General features: G+C 41.0%; 1 protein-coding gene across 2 annotated transcripts in view; it reads right to left on the bottom strand.

The window, feature by feature from the left end:
* The window catches only part of KCTD20 (potassium channel tetramerization domain containing 20), a 67,816-nt gene that overhangs the window by 17,871 nt on the left and 32,515 nt on the right, over positions 1 to 17,430 (bottom strand). For both annotated transcript variants that reach the window (XR_462458.3, XM_007483796.3), the window contains exons 2-3: positions 13,654 to 13,856; positions 4,862 to 5,135 (exon numbers count right to left, since the gene is read on the bottom strand). Coding sequence is in view for 1 of the 2 variants with exons in the window: in XM_007483796.3 (XP_007483858.1) it covers positions 4,862 to 5,135; positions 13,654 to 13,810 (431 nt within the window). In the remaining variant the exon portion in view is untranslated. The remainder of the gene's footprint in view (positions 1 to 4,861; positions 5,136 to 13,653; positions 13,857 to 17,430) is intronic.

Genomic DNA, 17,430 nt, shown 5'->3' with positions numbered 1-17,430 from the left:
AACTGATCAATCAATAAAGATTTATTAAGGGGCAGCTGGGTAGCTCAGTAGATGGAGAGCCAGGCCTAAAGATGGGAGGTCCTGGGTTCAAATCTGGCCTCAGACATTCCCAGCTGTGTGACCCTGGACAAGTCACTTAACCCCCATTGCCTGAACCAATACACAGTAGTGATTCTAAGTCACAAGATAAGGATTTTAAAAATAAATATTTATTAAGGGCTTGCTATGTGGAATAAGAAATGCACATGGAATAAGAAAAGAGGCAAAAGTCAGTCTCTGCCCTCTGTAATAGGGGAGAGCCCCATGGCCCATCACTGTCATCAACAAAAGGATTCTAACCCAGGGAGCGTTATAACCAGCCATCTTACCAATGGATTTCATTCTCCCTTTCAGGGAGGTCTAAGCCAGTCCTCACTCACAATGCTATCACATTCACACGGGGACCTGACCATCCAGTCTGCTTGGCTTTTCTGTCTTGGGTAGGACTTCTAAATTGGCTCAAGTGCTTAAAAGATTGGAATGCCCAGAGTTATATCATGCACCAATGAAGAACACATTTGGGCCAAGATCGAGGGGGACAAGAACTTGGCCCTAAAGAAGTATTTTCATATTTGAGCTTTGTTCTAGTTCAAAAGTTTTGAGACATTTAAGTCTGCTCCATGTTCAAACAGAACCCAAAAATTAAATATCTGCGTTCAGTTTACACAAAACATTTACTCATTACCTGCTATGTTAAAGGAGACATAAAGTTTAGATAATAAGACATGGACAAAGACACAGTAATAGTTCAGCTACCAAACTTAAAAAAATTTTTTTTAAACTCTTACCTTGGTCTTAAAATCAATATTGTATATCGGCTCCAAGGCAGAAGCGGGGTAAGGGCTAGGCAATGGGGGTCAAGTGACTTGCCCAGGGTCACACATCTGGGAAGTGTCTGAGGCCAGATTTAAATCCAAGACCTCCTGACTCTCAATCCACTGAGCCACCTAGCTTCCTCCATTTAGTTAAATTTAAGCTTTAATAGCATAACTGCATTAAGATTTGTGAGATGCCCTATCTAATAACATTAATGGGATACCCTGTAAAATAAGTTCAATATAATATATACTTTGGGGGCACTGTGAATAACAACATTAATATCATAAAACTGTGTTGTGATTGAACACAAAAATAAAACCACTTCTCTGCTATTGGGGAGACCCGTGTAGTTGTTTTTCTAGTTGTGGAAATGAATCAAAGCTATCCTGGCCATGTCATCCCTCAGGTCTTGTGACCAAGGGCCCTGTTTATTTACAAGGCCATAGGCCAGGTCTGAGATGATCACCTGTGGTTGCAATGTGTTATAATAAAAAGTACACAGACCTCCATTCTAATCCTGGCACTGATACAGATTAACTATATGGCCTTTTGCAAATTACATCTCTCTTGATCTGTTTATTCATTTGTAAAATAAAAGCACTGAATCAGACAATCTCTAAATTCCCTTCTAGCACTAAATCTTCTAATGCTCTGTTGGAGTTCTTAACTTTTTTTGTGCCTTAGCCCCTTCTGGCAGCTGGGAAAGCCTATAAACCCTTTCTGAGATTATTGATTTTAAAGAAAATAAATTACATAGAATTGCAAAGGAAAGTAATTATATTAAAAATAGTTATCATGCTACTGAAAAAAAGAAACTTCATAGACTACAGGCCACCCTCCCTAGACTAAGGCATGGTGCTCTAACTATCAGAGCTAACCAGACCCCAAGTTATGACTAAACAGAAAACAGGGCTATAGGAAGGAGAGATAAGGTAGGAGTGAAGGAAAAAAAACAACCCAAAACTTTTTTTTTAATCCCTTACCTTTTGTTTTAGAATCAATACTGTATATTGGTTCCAAGGGAGAAGAGAGGTAAGGGCTAGGAAATAGAGGTTTAATAACTTGCCCATTTTGGAGGCATATTTTGAAAAGAATGTAAAAACAATAGATTTTAAAAAATAAGATAAAAAGATGTAATGCAAGGGAGAATATGGGGAAGGAGACAAGTCTATAAGAAATGGTTTTTCAAGGGGAAAACTAGCATGTAGGTTATTGACAAAGGAGACAGATAATAAGAGAAAGAAACTCACAAGCAGGAGGTAGGAGAAAATTTTCCCATAACTCAGCAGAAAAGATGAGTTTAGAAAATGATAGGGACTACTCGTGCAGATGAGCAATAGCCTGGCTGGGCAAACATTTTCTCTAAAAAGCTGGTCTTTTCTCAAGATTAAAATGTGCTGCTAAGATTCTGAAATTAAAAAAACTAGCACAGATATAGCTTTCTTAATTTCAGAATCTTAGCAAATGTGATCATTTTGTTGGAAATCACAGGCTTTCTCAGAAAGTGGTATCTCAACTTTGTCATTTGATTTGACTTGATTAATGTCAAATGACAATCTAAGAATTCCAAAGGAAACTTTTCCTGGTTTGTATTAGAACAATCATGTTGTAACTATTTGTTACACTCAATGTGTCTCTGTCTTTGTCTTTGTCTTTATCTCTCTTTTAAAGTTGAACCAAGGGGAAATTAGGTGGTTCAGTGGATAGAGAATCGGGCCTAGAGATGGGAAGTCAGGGTTCAAAATGGATCTCAGACAGTTCCTAGCTGTGTGACCCTGGACAAATCACTTAACCCCCATTGCCTAGCCCTTATTTCTCTTCTACCCTGGAATTGATCTTTAATATTCATTCTAAGACTGAAGGTAAAGTTTTAAAAGAAAGAAGGTGATTATCTCATCTTTGTTATTTGATTCAGGTTGATTCTAAGAATTCCAAAGGAGGCTTTTCTGGTTTGTGTTAGGTGCAGGACATTTGTTTGCCTCTGTCTCTTTGTCTTCATACAAAGCTACACTCCACATTGGTTATTTCAGCACCTTTCCTGCACAGAACAAACAGCTTAGGGTCTCTTTCTTGCACACCCTCCTTACTAGACTAGACAAGTTTGCCAACTACAAATGATAGGTATTTTAAACTGAGGCCAGAAGCAATTAAACATAGGAGACAGTGAAGGGTAGTGGGAGAAGTGCAGAATTGCAGAATATCTGGATCTGAAGCTAGGCACTGTTCCTAATTACCTGTGTGATAAATAAACTTGGATAAATCATTTCACTTAACCTTAATTCACTTAACCTCTTAGGCTCCAATTTCCTCATTTGTAAAATAAAGGGGTTGGGTGATTGCTAAGATTCCTCCTAGTTCTAAATTTATGAACCCATAATGAATCCATCTCCTCTTGACCAAGAGACTGAAGAGGGTTAGAAAAAAAAGCCTTGGTGTTTCTGGACTACTTTTTCATTTTAAGGAATTTATTCAACAACACAGGTTTGTGTATGGGCACAAAAAACGCCCCCTACTTTATGCATACATCTCTTATCAATCAGTCTCTCTTATGGAGGGATAAATGAGTTTTCAAGAATACTGGTGTCACTAGCAGGTTGGTCAATATGACAGTAAAAGGAAATGACAAATGTTGGAGGGGTTGTGGCAAAATTGGGATACTAAGGCACTGCTGGTGGAGCTGTGAACTGATCCAACCATTCTGGAAGGCAATTTGGAACTATGCCCAAAGGGTGCTAAAAGATTGTCTGCCCTTTGATCTGGCAATACCACTAATAGGTCTGTGACCCAAAGAGATAAAAAATGGGAAAGAATCTGTTTGTACAAAAATATGCATAGTTTCTCTTTTTGTGGTGGCAAAAATTGGAAAATGAGGGGGTGTCCCTCAATTGGGGAATGGCTGAACAAACTGTGGTGTCTGATGGTGATGTAATACTATCGTGCTATAAGGAATGATGAACTGGAAGATTTCTTTTCTTTTTTAAAAACCTTTACCTTCCATCTTAGAATCAATACTGTGTATTGGTTCTAAGGCAGAAGACTGGTAAGGGCTAGGCAATGGGGGTCAAGTGTCTAAGGTTACAGTTAGGAAGTGTCTGAGGCTAGATTTGAACTCAAGACCTTCTGTCTCTAGGCCTGACTCTCAATCTACTGAACCACCCAGCTGCCCCCAGAAGATTTCTATATGAACTGGAAAAACCTCCATGAACTGATGCAGAGTGAAATGAGCAGAACCAGGAGAACATTGTACACAGAAACTGAAACATTGTGGTACAATCAAATGTAACAGATTTTGCTACTAATAGCAATGCAACAAGCCAGGACAATCCCGAGGAACTTATGAGAAAGAATGGCATCCACATCCAGAGAAAGTGCTATGGGAGTAGAAACACAGAAGAAAAACATGGTTGATCATGTGATTGGATGGGTATATATGATTGGGGTTTTGGTTTTAAAAGATCACTATATTACAAATACGAATAATATGGAAATAGGTTTTGAACAACAATACATGTATATAACCCAGTGGAATTGCTTGTCAGCCCTGGGAAGGGGGAGGGAAGAGAGAAGGGTGAGAACATGAATCATGTAACCATGGAAAAATATTTTTAAAATAAAATTATATTGAAAATAAAAATAAATAAAAACACTGGTGTCATTCTTTTTCCTAGTCTCTTTTAGGCAGGTAGGTGTATAACTATTTCTATGGGCATTCTAAATAATAGGTATGACCAAAGAGAGGTGTGATACGAAATGTTTTAATAACCAGGTGCACAACACATCTTTAAGTTTGATCTGCATTACTAACTTTTCCTCCATTACTTTCTTAAATCTAGATAATGAGTAAAATAATAAATTAAGCCCTGATCTGTAGAAGTTGTGGAATTTCAGGGTGTATGTGCTCCACGAATTTAATAATGGATGGATCCATGGATCCAGCAAAACTCTGGGTATAGCCATTATTCCCACTCTAAAGAACAAAGTGAAATTGTGGGGAATCTGTTACCTTCCCAACATAGTGTCCGGATGAGCAGTGAATATCTGTGGGTTGACCACAAAACGAGTGCCGTCTACAAGGAGTGTCACCTTTTCTGGAGCGTGGGGGTAGGAATTACAGCTGAAGCCCAAACTGCTGGTTCCAAATCGTTCTGGACCAGTAAAGGGCTCATGGCTCCTTTTATTTCCACTTTGGAAGCAAGGGCCTTTGATGTCTTCAGGAAGAGTTGAGATGTTCGAGAAATGGTGATTGGCCGGCTGGGAAGCGTAATCGAGCAATGAATCTACAAACAAACCAAAAATCAACTTTCAGAAAGAAGTCTAAGAAGAAGGATTTTGTTGTTGGCATCTAGATGACTATCTTTATTTCCAACATGTTTTTTCCTGAGCATTTTTTCTTCTTCTTTTTTAAATGGAAGAAATAGGAGGCAGCTGGTGGACTCAGTGGATTGAGAGCCAGACCTAGAGATGTGACATCCTGGATTCAAATGTATCCTCAAACACTGCCAAGCTGTGTGACCTTGGGCAAGTCACTAAACTCCCATTGCCTAGCTTTTACCATTCTTTGGCCCTAAAACTGATATTCTGTGTCAATTCTAGGACAGAAGATGGGGAGGGGGCTGGGTTTGTATTTAAAAAAATAAATGAAAGGAGCAGTGATTTCAGGGTAATTAGTGTCATTCCCTGTTTAGAAAATAATGGACAATAGGTAGGGTTTCTTACTACCCAAAACAAATTTTACTTTTCTATAGAAAATCTGGATGACATTGCCTATGCTGCCCCACCTCCTCCCCAAACATGAAAAACATTCTTATTTTTAGATCTCTGCTCTTTGGATCAGAGAAACAAACAGATTGTATTTGCTATGTACCAAGAACGTTTCCTCTATAGAGCATCTGAAAACATTTCTGGGTTTTGTTGTTACTGTTTGATTTTATTTGTTTTTTTGAGATTGGTTCTCCCAATCTCACCCAGGCTAGAAGAACAGCCCCCTCGGGGCCCTACCCCTACCATGGCCAGATGCAGAGCTTCAACCCAGGGGAAAATGCCAGCTGCTCCCCTATTAGGCACCCTGGTGGCCCCTCTCCTCTCAGAGGGTTCAGCAAGTTAGTGCCAGACTCAGTGTGGACAACCAATGGGCTTTAGCCCATTCCTTAATTGAGAACTCTTGGGCTCAAGTGATCCACCTGTCTCAGTCTTGCCTGGAGCTGGGATTCTAGGCATGCACCACCATACACAGCAAAATCTTTCTAAGGCCAGATTTGAACCCAAGACCTTCTATATCTAGGCCTGGCTCTCTATCCACTGAGCCACCTAGCTGCCCCTCTGCTCCTTCCATTTAAAACAAAACAAAACCCTTACCTTCCATCTTAGAATAGACACAAAACACCAGCTGCAAGGCCGAAGAGTAAGGGTTCTTTATTTCCCCAGAAACAGGTGGCGTCTTCTCCTGGGTTTTGAACTCTGTGCACCCAGCTAGCTACCTGGGCAGATAATTCCCTAATTCAATGAGCAGTCACTAACTCGGGTCCCACAAAGAGAAGAAAAACTCCAGCCCCTAGCCCTAGCCCATGGTCTCTGGCCTCAAAGGCCTATCAAATGTCTGGGGCTTCCAGGAAATTCGCATCCGCTCCAGCTCTAACCACAGCCTTTCACTTTGACTCTTCCCAGGCCCACCCATATAAGTGCTTTGATAAGGGTTGGGTCACTGACGCTCTTCCTTTTAATATGACTCATGAACTGAACTGTGTAGAAATTGCACTGGGAACCCGGTCCCCCCCCCCAAGGGAATGATGATGCATTCCTCTAATGGAACATCCTGGTATCCTGGGCAGCCAGGGGGCGGGGCATGGCATGGGGTACCTAAAATGTTCTAAAAGGTTCCCCATCACTGGTATAGTATAATATAATATAGAAAGCAAGGTGCAGTTGGGATCCTGAATAGCACTTCAGGCTCACAGATTTAAAACTAGTCATTTATTTTAATTTGAAAAATGAGAAAACAGAGGAGAGGTCGAGGGACTTGCCCAGGGTCACACAGGCAATAAAAGACTGAGGTAAGATTTGAACCTAGGTCTTGTGACTCCAAATGCAGTGCTGTGTTCATGGAACCATGCTGACTCTTCCTGTTACTAGGGTCCCATTTTAAGGAGTCCTGTCTGGTGGAAAGTACACTGGTCCAGGAGTAAGCAGGCCTTGATTCAAGTCCCAGATTCCTCCCTAAGAGGTCATATCACACAACTTCTCTATATTTTCATTTTCTTATCTATAAAAAGCTAATAATGCCTGTTATACCTACCCATCTCATGGGGTTACTGTAAGGATTACACCTGCCTTCATGCTAAAACAATCAGCACCCTATACACGGAGGACTGGCTTACTCCTAAGCACTAGCCCGGCCTCAGAAAAGCTGGATTGACGAACAAAGAGGAGAAAATCAAGGGTTGCCCCGAGCAGCAGTGCCACCAGAGAAGGCACCCAGCAGGACCGATGTGTCCAGTGGGGGAGCAGGAAGGCAAGGCCGCGGCTGCCATTAAGGAAAGTTCAAACATCAAGAACAGGAAACTAGAGCCGTGGGATTACAGTAATCAGCAGCAGTCCCAACGGGAACCAAGCCATTACCAATGAAGATTACCGGGCTGTGCGTGCCCGGGCATGCTGGCACTTCTGATGCGTAAGCACTGCCCCACCTGCCAACACTCTAGCCCTTAAACTTTGGTAGGAGACGGGCCAGGAGCACCCACACTCCTTTTCTAAACCCTCACCTTCCATCTTAGAATTGGTATTATATATTGGAGACAAGGCAGAAGAATGGTCTGGGTTAGGCCATGGGGGTTGGGGGACTTGCCCAGAGTCATATAGCTAGGAAGTGTTCACCTGGCTCTCCATTTTGTGAACCCTTACTGTCTGACTAGAACAGAGAGGTAAGGGCTAGGCAAGTGGGGGTCAAGTGACTTGCCCAGGGTCACACAGCTAGGAAGTGTCTGGGGCCAGATTAGAACCCAGGACCTCCTGTCTCCAGGCAGAGATCTCTATCTTCTGTGCCATCTAGCTGCCCCTATAAGGCCCTCTTTTTAAGGCATCTCCACGAAGAATGAGGCACAAAGGATCTTAGGAAGTTCTCCAGTTAGTTCATTTGTCCCAAAGCTTCCTCAACCTACAAGATTTTGGAGTCTAATCTAAAAACATGGCGCTGGGGTGCTTTAGCAAAAGGCCACTAGACTCAAAATTTACACTCTTGGAAAGACCAAATAGTCTGCTTCCTCTAGCCTCTGGGAGGCTTTGCTAAGTTTGGAGTAGAAAACCAAAGCAGGCCTTGAAACTGCAGGGATTGCTGGGGGTCTGGTTGTGGCCAATGGTACAAATAAATATATATGACCTCAGTGGACTCCAGATTGCTAACATTAGGTTAGAAAGAATTAGACAGCGAGCTGCTTAAGAGTTAGAATTATTTCATTTTTGTCTTTTGCCCTCTACAAGAATCTCAATGATCTCAACTGCCAAACCACAGAATCATAGAATCTCAGGCATGGAAGGAATCTGAAGGATAATCTAATTTAAGTCATATCTGAGCTGGAATCCTCTCTAGAGTATCCTTGGGTTCTTCATGAATACAATGACAGACCAAATGGCCTCAGAAGCCTTCCAATGGCATGTGGCTATTTCCCCAAACAAAGAATCACCTAGCCTCTGCTTGAAGACCTCAGCTGATAACAGGGACCTCACAAACTCAGGAACAGCCCATTCGTTTTCTGAACAATCCCCAATATAAGTTATCTGATTTCCAAAAGGGAGAAATTCTCAGGCACTCTTTGGGATCCCAACTGTTTCTTTTTTATTGCATTACATTATATCATGTCATATCACCATGTTGACTATTCTGACAGCTTGAGGCTGAAGTCTTTTTTCAGGCCTTACCCTCCTTGACCTCTATGCAGCTTTTGGCACTGGGAACCATCCCCTTCTTCTAGACATACTGTTTTCCCTTAGCAGATATGAAACTACTGACTCTTGGATCTTCTCCTACCCAAAGGCTACCCTTTCAGCCTACTTTACAACTCATCATTTCTTGTCTCTTAAGCATGAGTATGTCTTAAAGCCGTGTCCTGGACCAACTTCTCACTTCACACAATCTCTCTGGGTAGTTTCATCTAATTTCTTGGGTTTGGTTATCATCTCCACACAGATAACCCCCAAATCGATATTAATCCAGGCCTAGTGTCTCCCCTGAAATCTAGTCTTCAATTGTCAACTGTCTGGGAACATCTCTTTCAAATATCTTATCAGTAGTTCAAATTCAACATGTCCCTGAACCCGTGCCTCCTTCCTTCAAATTTATTTGAGGAAGTTGTCATCCTCCCACCAACCCAGGTGTGTCAGAGTCATACCTGACTCTTCCCTCTCCTTCATTCTCCCTACATTCAGTCATTCCCTTCTCTCCACTCACACAGTCAACTATTCTGGTTCAGGCTTTAATGACTATCAGCTCAACTATTGTTTTTATTTTTATTTTTTAAAACCTTGCCTTTTATCTTAGATTCGATACTAAGTATTGGTTCCAAGGCTGAAGAGACAAGGGCTAGGCAATTGGGGTTAAGTGACTAGGATCATACAGCTAGAAAGTGTCTGAAACCACATTTGAACTCAGGCTTTGCATCGCCAGGCCTCTCTATCACTGAGCCACTATCGTTAATAGCTGCCTAACTCATCTCCTTGGTTTTAGTTTCTCACCTCTCAAAACTGGCAAAACAATAAAATAAGTTTCCTAAGGGACAGGAGTGGCCACATCATCCCTTTGTTCAAAGGCCTTCAGTCTGCCCTTTTGCCTCTAAGACAAAACCTAAAGCCTGGCATTTTGAGCCCCTCACAATCTAATTCCAACCTAACTTCCTAGATGTATCTCACATTACTTTCTTTCATAACCTCAACATTCCAGCCAAACTGGCTTCCCAATTCACTATTCCATCTCCCACTTCCCTGCATTTGCACAGACTACACTCTATTTTTGGAACACGTATAATTTCCTTCTCATGCCTTGTATTCAACTCCTCTTTGCTCTCACACACACACCAATCTAGTCCCTACAGAGCTTTCCATTACTCTTAAGGTCAGGCATCATCTCTGTGAAACCATTCCCAGTCCATTGTATTATTAATGCTATTTCTCTCTCCAAATTATCTTGTATTTACTTATCTGAATACACGTCCTACCTGTCTATCCACTCCTACTCAATCTCTTTTACTGAATCATCATTCAAGGTCTGCCCCCTAATTTAAAGCCTCTCTGTCCTGAGATCTCCTCTCCTCTCTCTCTCATCTGGTTATCTCATCAGCTCCCATGGTTCAAATTTCACCTCTACCCAGATGGCTTTTTCTAGTCCTCTTTATAAGTATATACATATATATATATATATATATATATATATATATATATATATATATATATAAATACAAATCTTTGAATTCAGCCTTTATATTCCTTTTTGTGGCATGTCACTACCCATTCCTATCCCTTCCACCCTTCTCCCCAAAAGAGCCTTCCCCATATAGTTAATATGTACAATTCAGCGAAATAAATGAATGCATTGGTCATGCCTGAGAACACAAATCTTATTTTATTATCTCTAATTCATTATCTCATTGTTGAGAGATGGAAGGCATTTTTCATACTCAGTTTTTTGAAGCTATTCTTGTTCCTACAAAAACTCATTTTTACTTGCTAATGAGAATCAAACCCTGAATCATATTTCCCTTTTTTGGTTCCTTCATTTAATCTTAAAAAATTAATCTGTCCCCCTGCCACTATGATCTGTACATTGAGTAGAAAAAAATTTTAACATGAAAAATAAAGCTCTCAGTAATATATGCATATGAGCCAGATGGGAAGTCCTGGGTTCAAATCTAGCCTCAGACACTTCATAGCTATGTGATCCTAGATAAGTCACTTGATCCAAATTGCCCATCCCCTACCACTCTTCTGCCTTGGAAGATATGAGTTTAAAAAAAAAAAGGAAGAAAAGAACCTTCAGAGTTTCCTCTAAGGCAAAATAAAAATTCTTCAAGTTGGCATTGAAAGCCCTTTATAATCATCTTTCAAGTATTACCTCATATTACTTCCCTTCAGGTCCTCAACATTCTAGCCAAATAGGCCTAATTGTTTTCCCCTAAAATGACCTTCATTTCCCATCTCCACAATGCAGAGAAGGCATTTGGATTTTGCTCCCTCTTTAGACCCCTAGACATTCCACTCATGGGTCACCTCCAATAGAAAACTTTTCTTGATGACTCCTTTCCTCATTAGTCAATGTTTTCCTTCTCCTTAAATCATCATGTATCTATTTATCTATTTATATGCTTTATTGCTCTAGTAGAAATATTTTCAGTGCAAATTACTTGGGACAAAGTAAAATAATTAATTTTGCACAATTTAAATTTATACAATAAATCTTACTTTTAAAATCTTTTGGTTTTTTTAAACTCTTATTTTCTGTTTTAGTAAGAAGGCTAATGGGGTTAAGTGACTTGCCCAGGGTCCTACAGCTAGGAAGTGTCTGAGGCCAGATTTAAACCCAGGTCCTCCAGACTCCAGGTCTGGCGCTCTATCCACTGTACCACCTAACTGCCCCCACTTTTACATGTTTTAAAAAACTTTGAATATGCAATATGTCTTCTTTTTGCTGAAATCACTTGTTTTATGTAATTTAGCATTGAATCCATAAGATTTTGACATAATTTTCTTAATTCTTCATTATGAAATCAAACATATTGGCTATTGAGCATATCTTTGGCAAACAGTCCATTTTTCCAACTACAGCCTAGAGCCATGCTGTTGAAGACACACCCTGGCAGCATGGAGGTGCTCCTCTCCCCTCCCCCTCTCCACATGTGCCTGAGGACATTTTTTGCATGCCATACCCTGCCCCTGCCCAGCTGCCCAATGCAAGCACTTCTTCCCTGCCCTGACTGGGGTAATTGGGGGGGGGGGTGGGAAGGGCGCAGCCTCACAGGTGGCATGAAGGTACAGTTTGAGTACAAGATCTCTAAAAGGTTCGCCAATGCTGGTCCATAGGTTTTCCATGAAGTTTAAATTAGGCAACTTGAAGTATGCTTTTTTTCATCTCCTAGAAGGATTTCTTAACCTTCTATAATATGTAGAATGGTACAAATTCATGTTGCAGTATTCCATCTCCATCTGGGAATTTCTGTAATTCTGGAATAATTTTATTTCTCAGTTTGTTAATATATTTCTCAGAGTTCATTATTTTCTCAATGGACACTAGATGTCTAGGTCCACTGGAAGATAAAAATAATCCCTAATACATTTTTAGACAAGATGTTTTTGCATTCTACTCTGGTGAAGAGCCTATACTAGCCTTGTTCTGATAGCAGTTTTGGTATTATTCCCTTGAATTAAAAAGTGAGTTTCATCAGTAAATGTGATCTTTCCCCCAACTTCAGTACTTTGGTCTTTGTATTGTCTTGATCACAAGAAGCATTTTTTTCGTTGTAAAAATGATTAGTAAATTTTTTTTTACTGGGCTTCTTGTCATTCTTCAGATTTCTTTCTTTCTTTTTTTTAAACCCTTACCTTCTGTTTTGGAATCAATACTGTGCATTGGCTCCAAGGCAGAAGAGCAGTAAGGGCTAGGCAATGGGGGTCAAGTGACTTGCCCAGGGTCACATAGCTAGGAAGTGTCTGAGACCAGATTTGAACCCTGGACCTCCCATCTCTAGACCTGACTCTCAATCCACTGAGCTACTCAGCTGCCCCCTCATTCTTCAGATTTCAAGAAGCTTATATGCCTTGAGAAGCATCAGTAATAGTCCCTTCAGTTGCCCGGTATCTATAAAAAGCTTTGCTTATTTTCTGAGCATTGATGAAGCTGTTTCACAGCAAAAGTTTGTCAATTCTTGACATTATTTTGAATTTGGAACTGCTCCTTTTTTGTGCTTAAGACCTACTGATCCTATTATGTTGTGGTCCTAAATGATCCTTGAAACACTTGACTTATGTGCATATCAAAAGCTGATGAAATTTCTCTAACAGTCTTCCCTCCCCCCCCCCCCCAACCGTTGCCTTATATCTTAGAATGGATACTAGGTTTTGGTTCCAAGGCAGAAGACAGGTAAGGGCTTAGCAATGAGGAGTTAAGTGACTTACCCAGGGTCACACAGCTAGGAAGTGTCTGAGGTCAAATTTGAACCCAGGAAGATTCTGGATTCCAGATCCTGGCACTTTCAGGCCCAGGCCACTGCACCACCTAGCTGTCTTCCCCTCCTTCTACCCACCCTCCCCCACAAGAAAATCCCTGGCTCCAAGCTTGAGAGTTAAAGTCTATGACAATAATTACTTTGAACTTTTCTGGCCTTTAGACTTGGTAGGATGGGGGGCTACAGATTAGGTACACAGGCCAGCCTAGGCCCACAGGCCAAGCCTTCTTTTCTGATGAGCCCCCACATCATTTCCATACTTGCCTTTCAAAGAGGTATGGTAACTTTAGAAAATAGATTAAAATAATTTCTTTGGTCCAGGCAGAAGTTTACACAAAAATAATGAAGCACAGCACAGACAGAAAGGAATATATGAATCAAGTGTGGAAAAAAAGTCACTTGTGCCTCAGCTTCAGGACACAAGGCAAATGTACTTTTATTTGGAAAAACTTTTTGGAGAATTGCCTTAATTCTGTCCTCTTCCAGGAAAGCAGGACCACTGTGTAAAATAACCTTCTTGCTACCTCAACAAGAAGACGATCCAGTTTTCAGAGATCCCCAAAACCAAGGTAATTAAGACCATGTCACATACCATCATTCCTGGAACACACAGGAAGGTTAGGATTTTGCAAGCAGGATGTCAGGCAATTTTCTTCTTTTTCTTGGGATGAACCTGGAATATTTTCCACTAAGAAGCTAGACTCCTGGCGTATTGACCTGTCGCCTTCACTGGCCCGATGAATATTCATCCTTGGGCTCCTTAATGTGAATTTTCCACTTGATCAGGGGAAAATCCTAGAAGACAGGAGATTGAGTGATTTAGATAGAACTCAGATGTTTCAGACTTTCTCACAAGACAAGAAGTGTGACCTCACAAACCTAAAAACTCATATTTGCCTGGGAGGAGTATCTCCTTCTGCCTTAAACATTTCAGTGATTAATTACTATAGCAAAGATGCTGATGTACTGGTTCTAACACTGAATAGTGGTACAGGTTAGGCAATGGGGATTAAGTCACTTTCCCAGGGTCACACAGGTAGGAAGTGTCTGAGGACAGATTTGAACTCAGGACCTCCTGTCTCTAGGCCTGGCTCTCTATCCACTGAGTCACCCAGCTGCTCCTCACAGATTTTTAATGCTGGAAAATTCTACTTTCCACAGAAGACAGGAATTAATTTTGTTAGGTTGAATGTGTTATAGTGACGGCTTGTTTCCCCTCTTGCCCCCTACTTCGGCTTCCCCTAACAGAAAGTACAATTTTTAAATATGAGAACTTTTCTAGAATGCATGAATGCCCATCCTAGTTTTCAGCTTTAGATATCATTAGCCAGTAGGGAAGTGTTGGGAAGGATAGAGATAGACAGAGACAGAGATTACGGAGAGGAAGGGAGGGAGAGAGGAAAGAGGGGGAGAGAGACAGAGATAGAGAGGCAGAGACGAAAAACAGAAAGAAAGAGATGACAGGAAGAGAGAGACAGAGACAGAGAGAGAGAGAGAGAGAGAGAGAGAGAGAGACAGAGAGAGAGAGAGACAGAGAGAGAGACAGAGACAAAGATGTGCAAGAGAGAGCCAAAGACAAAGAGGGAGGAAGGAGAGAGGGAGGGAGGAAGAGAGAAAGAAAAAAGGGGAAGAATCACAGGACCATATATTTAAAGGATCCTTAGGTGGGGGAGCTGAGACTCAGAGAGATTAAAAGATGACTAATGTCATAGAAGTAGAAAGTGGAATAGTCAAAATTTGAACCCAGGAGTCCAAGTTTCAGAACTTCCAGTTAAAATTTCCTAATTCCTCAAAGTGTACATGCCTCACAAGTATCTTTTAATAGATTTATTTACCTCACTGATGTATTTTATTATTGTTATTCAGTTGTGTCCATGTCTTTGTGACCCCGTGGACCAACTGCCTATGAGGTTTTCATGGCAAAGATATTGGAGTGGCTTACCATTTCCTTCTCCATACCATTAGTTATTAGCCTTCTGCTAGTCTGCAAATAGAACATTTGGTCAACCAAGAGTAGATTAAAAAAAAAAAAAGATGTTTTTCCTAAAATACTTATGTCCAGAATGACTAAAGTTTAAGTTAAACATTCCTAAAAATGGCACAAGAACTATTCTTCAGGGTGCTTAAAAACACTTCCCAAAAGTAATTTTACAGATTCTCTGAAAAATGTGTTGATATTACTAACTCTATTAACAAACCCTTTTTTTTTACAGAGCATCAAATATTTGTAAAGCACTTAGCACAGTACTTGGCACATATCGGGCACTTCGCACTATTTGTTCCCTTCCTTTCCCCCACAGTGCTTGTCATGTTGTAGTACAGCCATTTTCAGTCACATTTGACTCTCCATGACCCCAATTGGGGTTTTCTTGGCAAAGATACTGGGCTGGTTTGCCATTTCCTTCTCCAGCTCACTTTATAGATGAGGAAATGGAAACAGAGTTAAGTGACTTGTCCAAGGCCACACAGTTAAGTAGATGTTTGAAGCTATTTGATCTCAGGGCTTCTGGACTCCCAGCTAGAACTCTATCCACTACTCACTTAGTTGCCCCACCTGACACACAGTGGGTGATTAATAAATGTTTGTCAATGGATCGACTCAGAGATGGCAGAATCCTGTAGGTCAACCTAATCACATGCCTATACTAGAAGAGAAAGTCAACTGACACATGAAAAGAGGAAGTGCTTCTCTCAAGGGAGCTATTCAAATCCTTTTGAAGTAGTTTACTTCAATAAGTGAATCCAGACACCCAGAAGTTCAATTAATTGAACCAATATTTGTTTATTAATCTACTGATTAATAATACGTACCTAACTGGCCAGGGCAGCCTTCCTAGTGAAAGTCACACCGAGGCAGAGTTACAATTTCTATCGAGTTACATATATGGGAGAGGTGAAAAGGTAAAACGAGCTCATACAAAGCTAATGAAGGATATATGGCTTTAAGTTTAAAATAAGTGAAATGTGGCCTTAATGCCTGGGGCAGACTGACCAGGGCAATCAGGTCTTATCCGACACCAGCCAGGTGTACCATCTACTGGGGAGGATGGACATTCTTTGTATATCTTCTCCTATACCTGATTTATCTTGTTCTTGAGGAACCATCCCCTGACAGTCTCTTGTTACAGCCCGAGAAAGCACATTCCTTAAGCCTGCTTTCTATAAGGGAAAATATACTTTATTGATTACTACCTTTACCAATTGATCAGGCACTTCATTTTACTCTATTTCACTTTAATGCCAACAGAAGTCAGAAATGCTTCTGCCTGGTTCTGGGAAGCAGGAATTGTTCCCAGTTCAGGTTGCCCCTTCTCCCAGCAGTTTGTACTTCCTTGCTGATACCTTTTCATTCTGATTCCTATCAGGGCTGAAGAGGGAGAGCTCAACCTCAGGCACCCCCTCAACCCCCTGAACTCTTCTGAGGTTCCTCTTATTTCCTGCCCTATATCAGCAACTAGGGACCTTCCCACCCAGAGAGACTTTGTGACTATCTTGCCCTTTATGATCAGGAGCGAGTACAAGAGCAGTCTTGGCACTCCACCTGGGTTAGGACCATGCTATTCATGCCTCCTGCCACCTTCTTTCTCCTCCTATGGATTAGTTTTCTCTAAAAGGCAACAGAGAAGAGGCAGCTAGATTGCTCAGTGGTTAGAGTGCTGGAGTGCCTAGAGATGGGGGGTCCTGGGTTCAAATCTAGATGGACACATTGTAATTATGTGACCCTGGACAAGTCACTTAACCCTCACTGCCTAGTCTTTACTGCTCTTCTGCCTTGGAACCAGTACTTAGCATGGATTCTAAGACAGAAGGTAAAGAGATTAAAAAAAAAAAGACAATCGAACTATGTGTTGGGACTGATTGACCCCTGCCTCCCTTGAAGCAGATTCCTGGTAGCCTCTGGTTGTACTGAAGTGACTTCTTGGTCACCAAAAGGCATAAAACATCCCACTCACATGGAGTTTGGAGGGGGCTCTCCAGCTTCAACTGAAGACATCTTGAGTCACCATATTCTGCTTAGTGACCAGAACTATTTATTTCCAAATGGAGAGAATTAGGGCTAGATCTATAAGACGCTAAGTACCTCGGTATCCTTGTGGTTTATCCTCCTTATCCTTCTTAGGCAAAGTCAGTCTTCTTTTGTTAACAGCTTAATGATCTAGAAATACTTAGATTTTTCCCAGCATTAAATCTGAACTAATTGGGTAGCAGCATCAGGCCCATACTAATATCTCTGACTTATCACAAATTCCAAATTAGTGGAGTCCAAAATAACAAAGTGGTATATTAGAATCAATGCTTAAAATCCAACTGTGAAATAATTATTAGAAAATTTTCACATGGCAGATTTATGATTTATGGAAGTAGGCCC

The sequence above is a fragment of the Monodelphis domestica genome, chromosome 2, assembly GCF_027887165.1.
Source record: "Monodelphis domestica isolate mMonDom1 chromosome 2, mMonDom1.pri, whole genome shotgun sequence".
Lineage (NCBI taxonomy): Eukaryota > Metazoa > Chordata > Mammalia > Didelphimorphia > Didelphidae > Monodelphis > Monodelphis domestica.
This window is presented reverse-complemented; position numbering and strand designations above follow the sequence as displayed.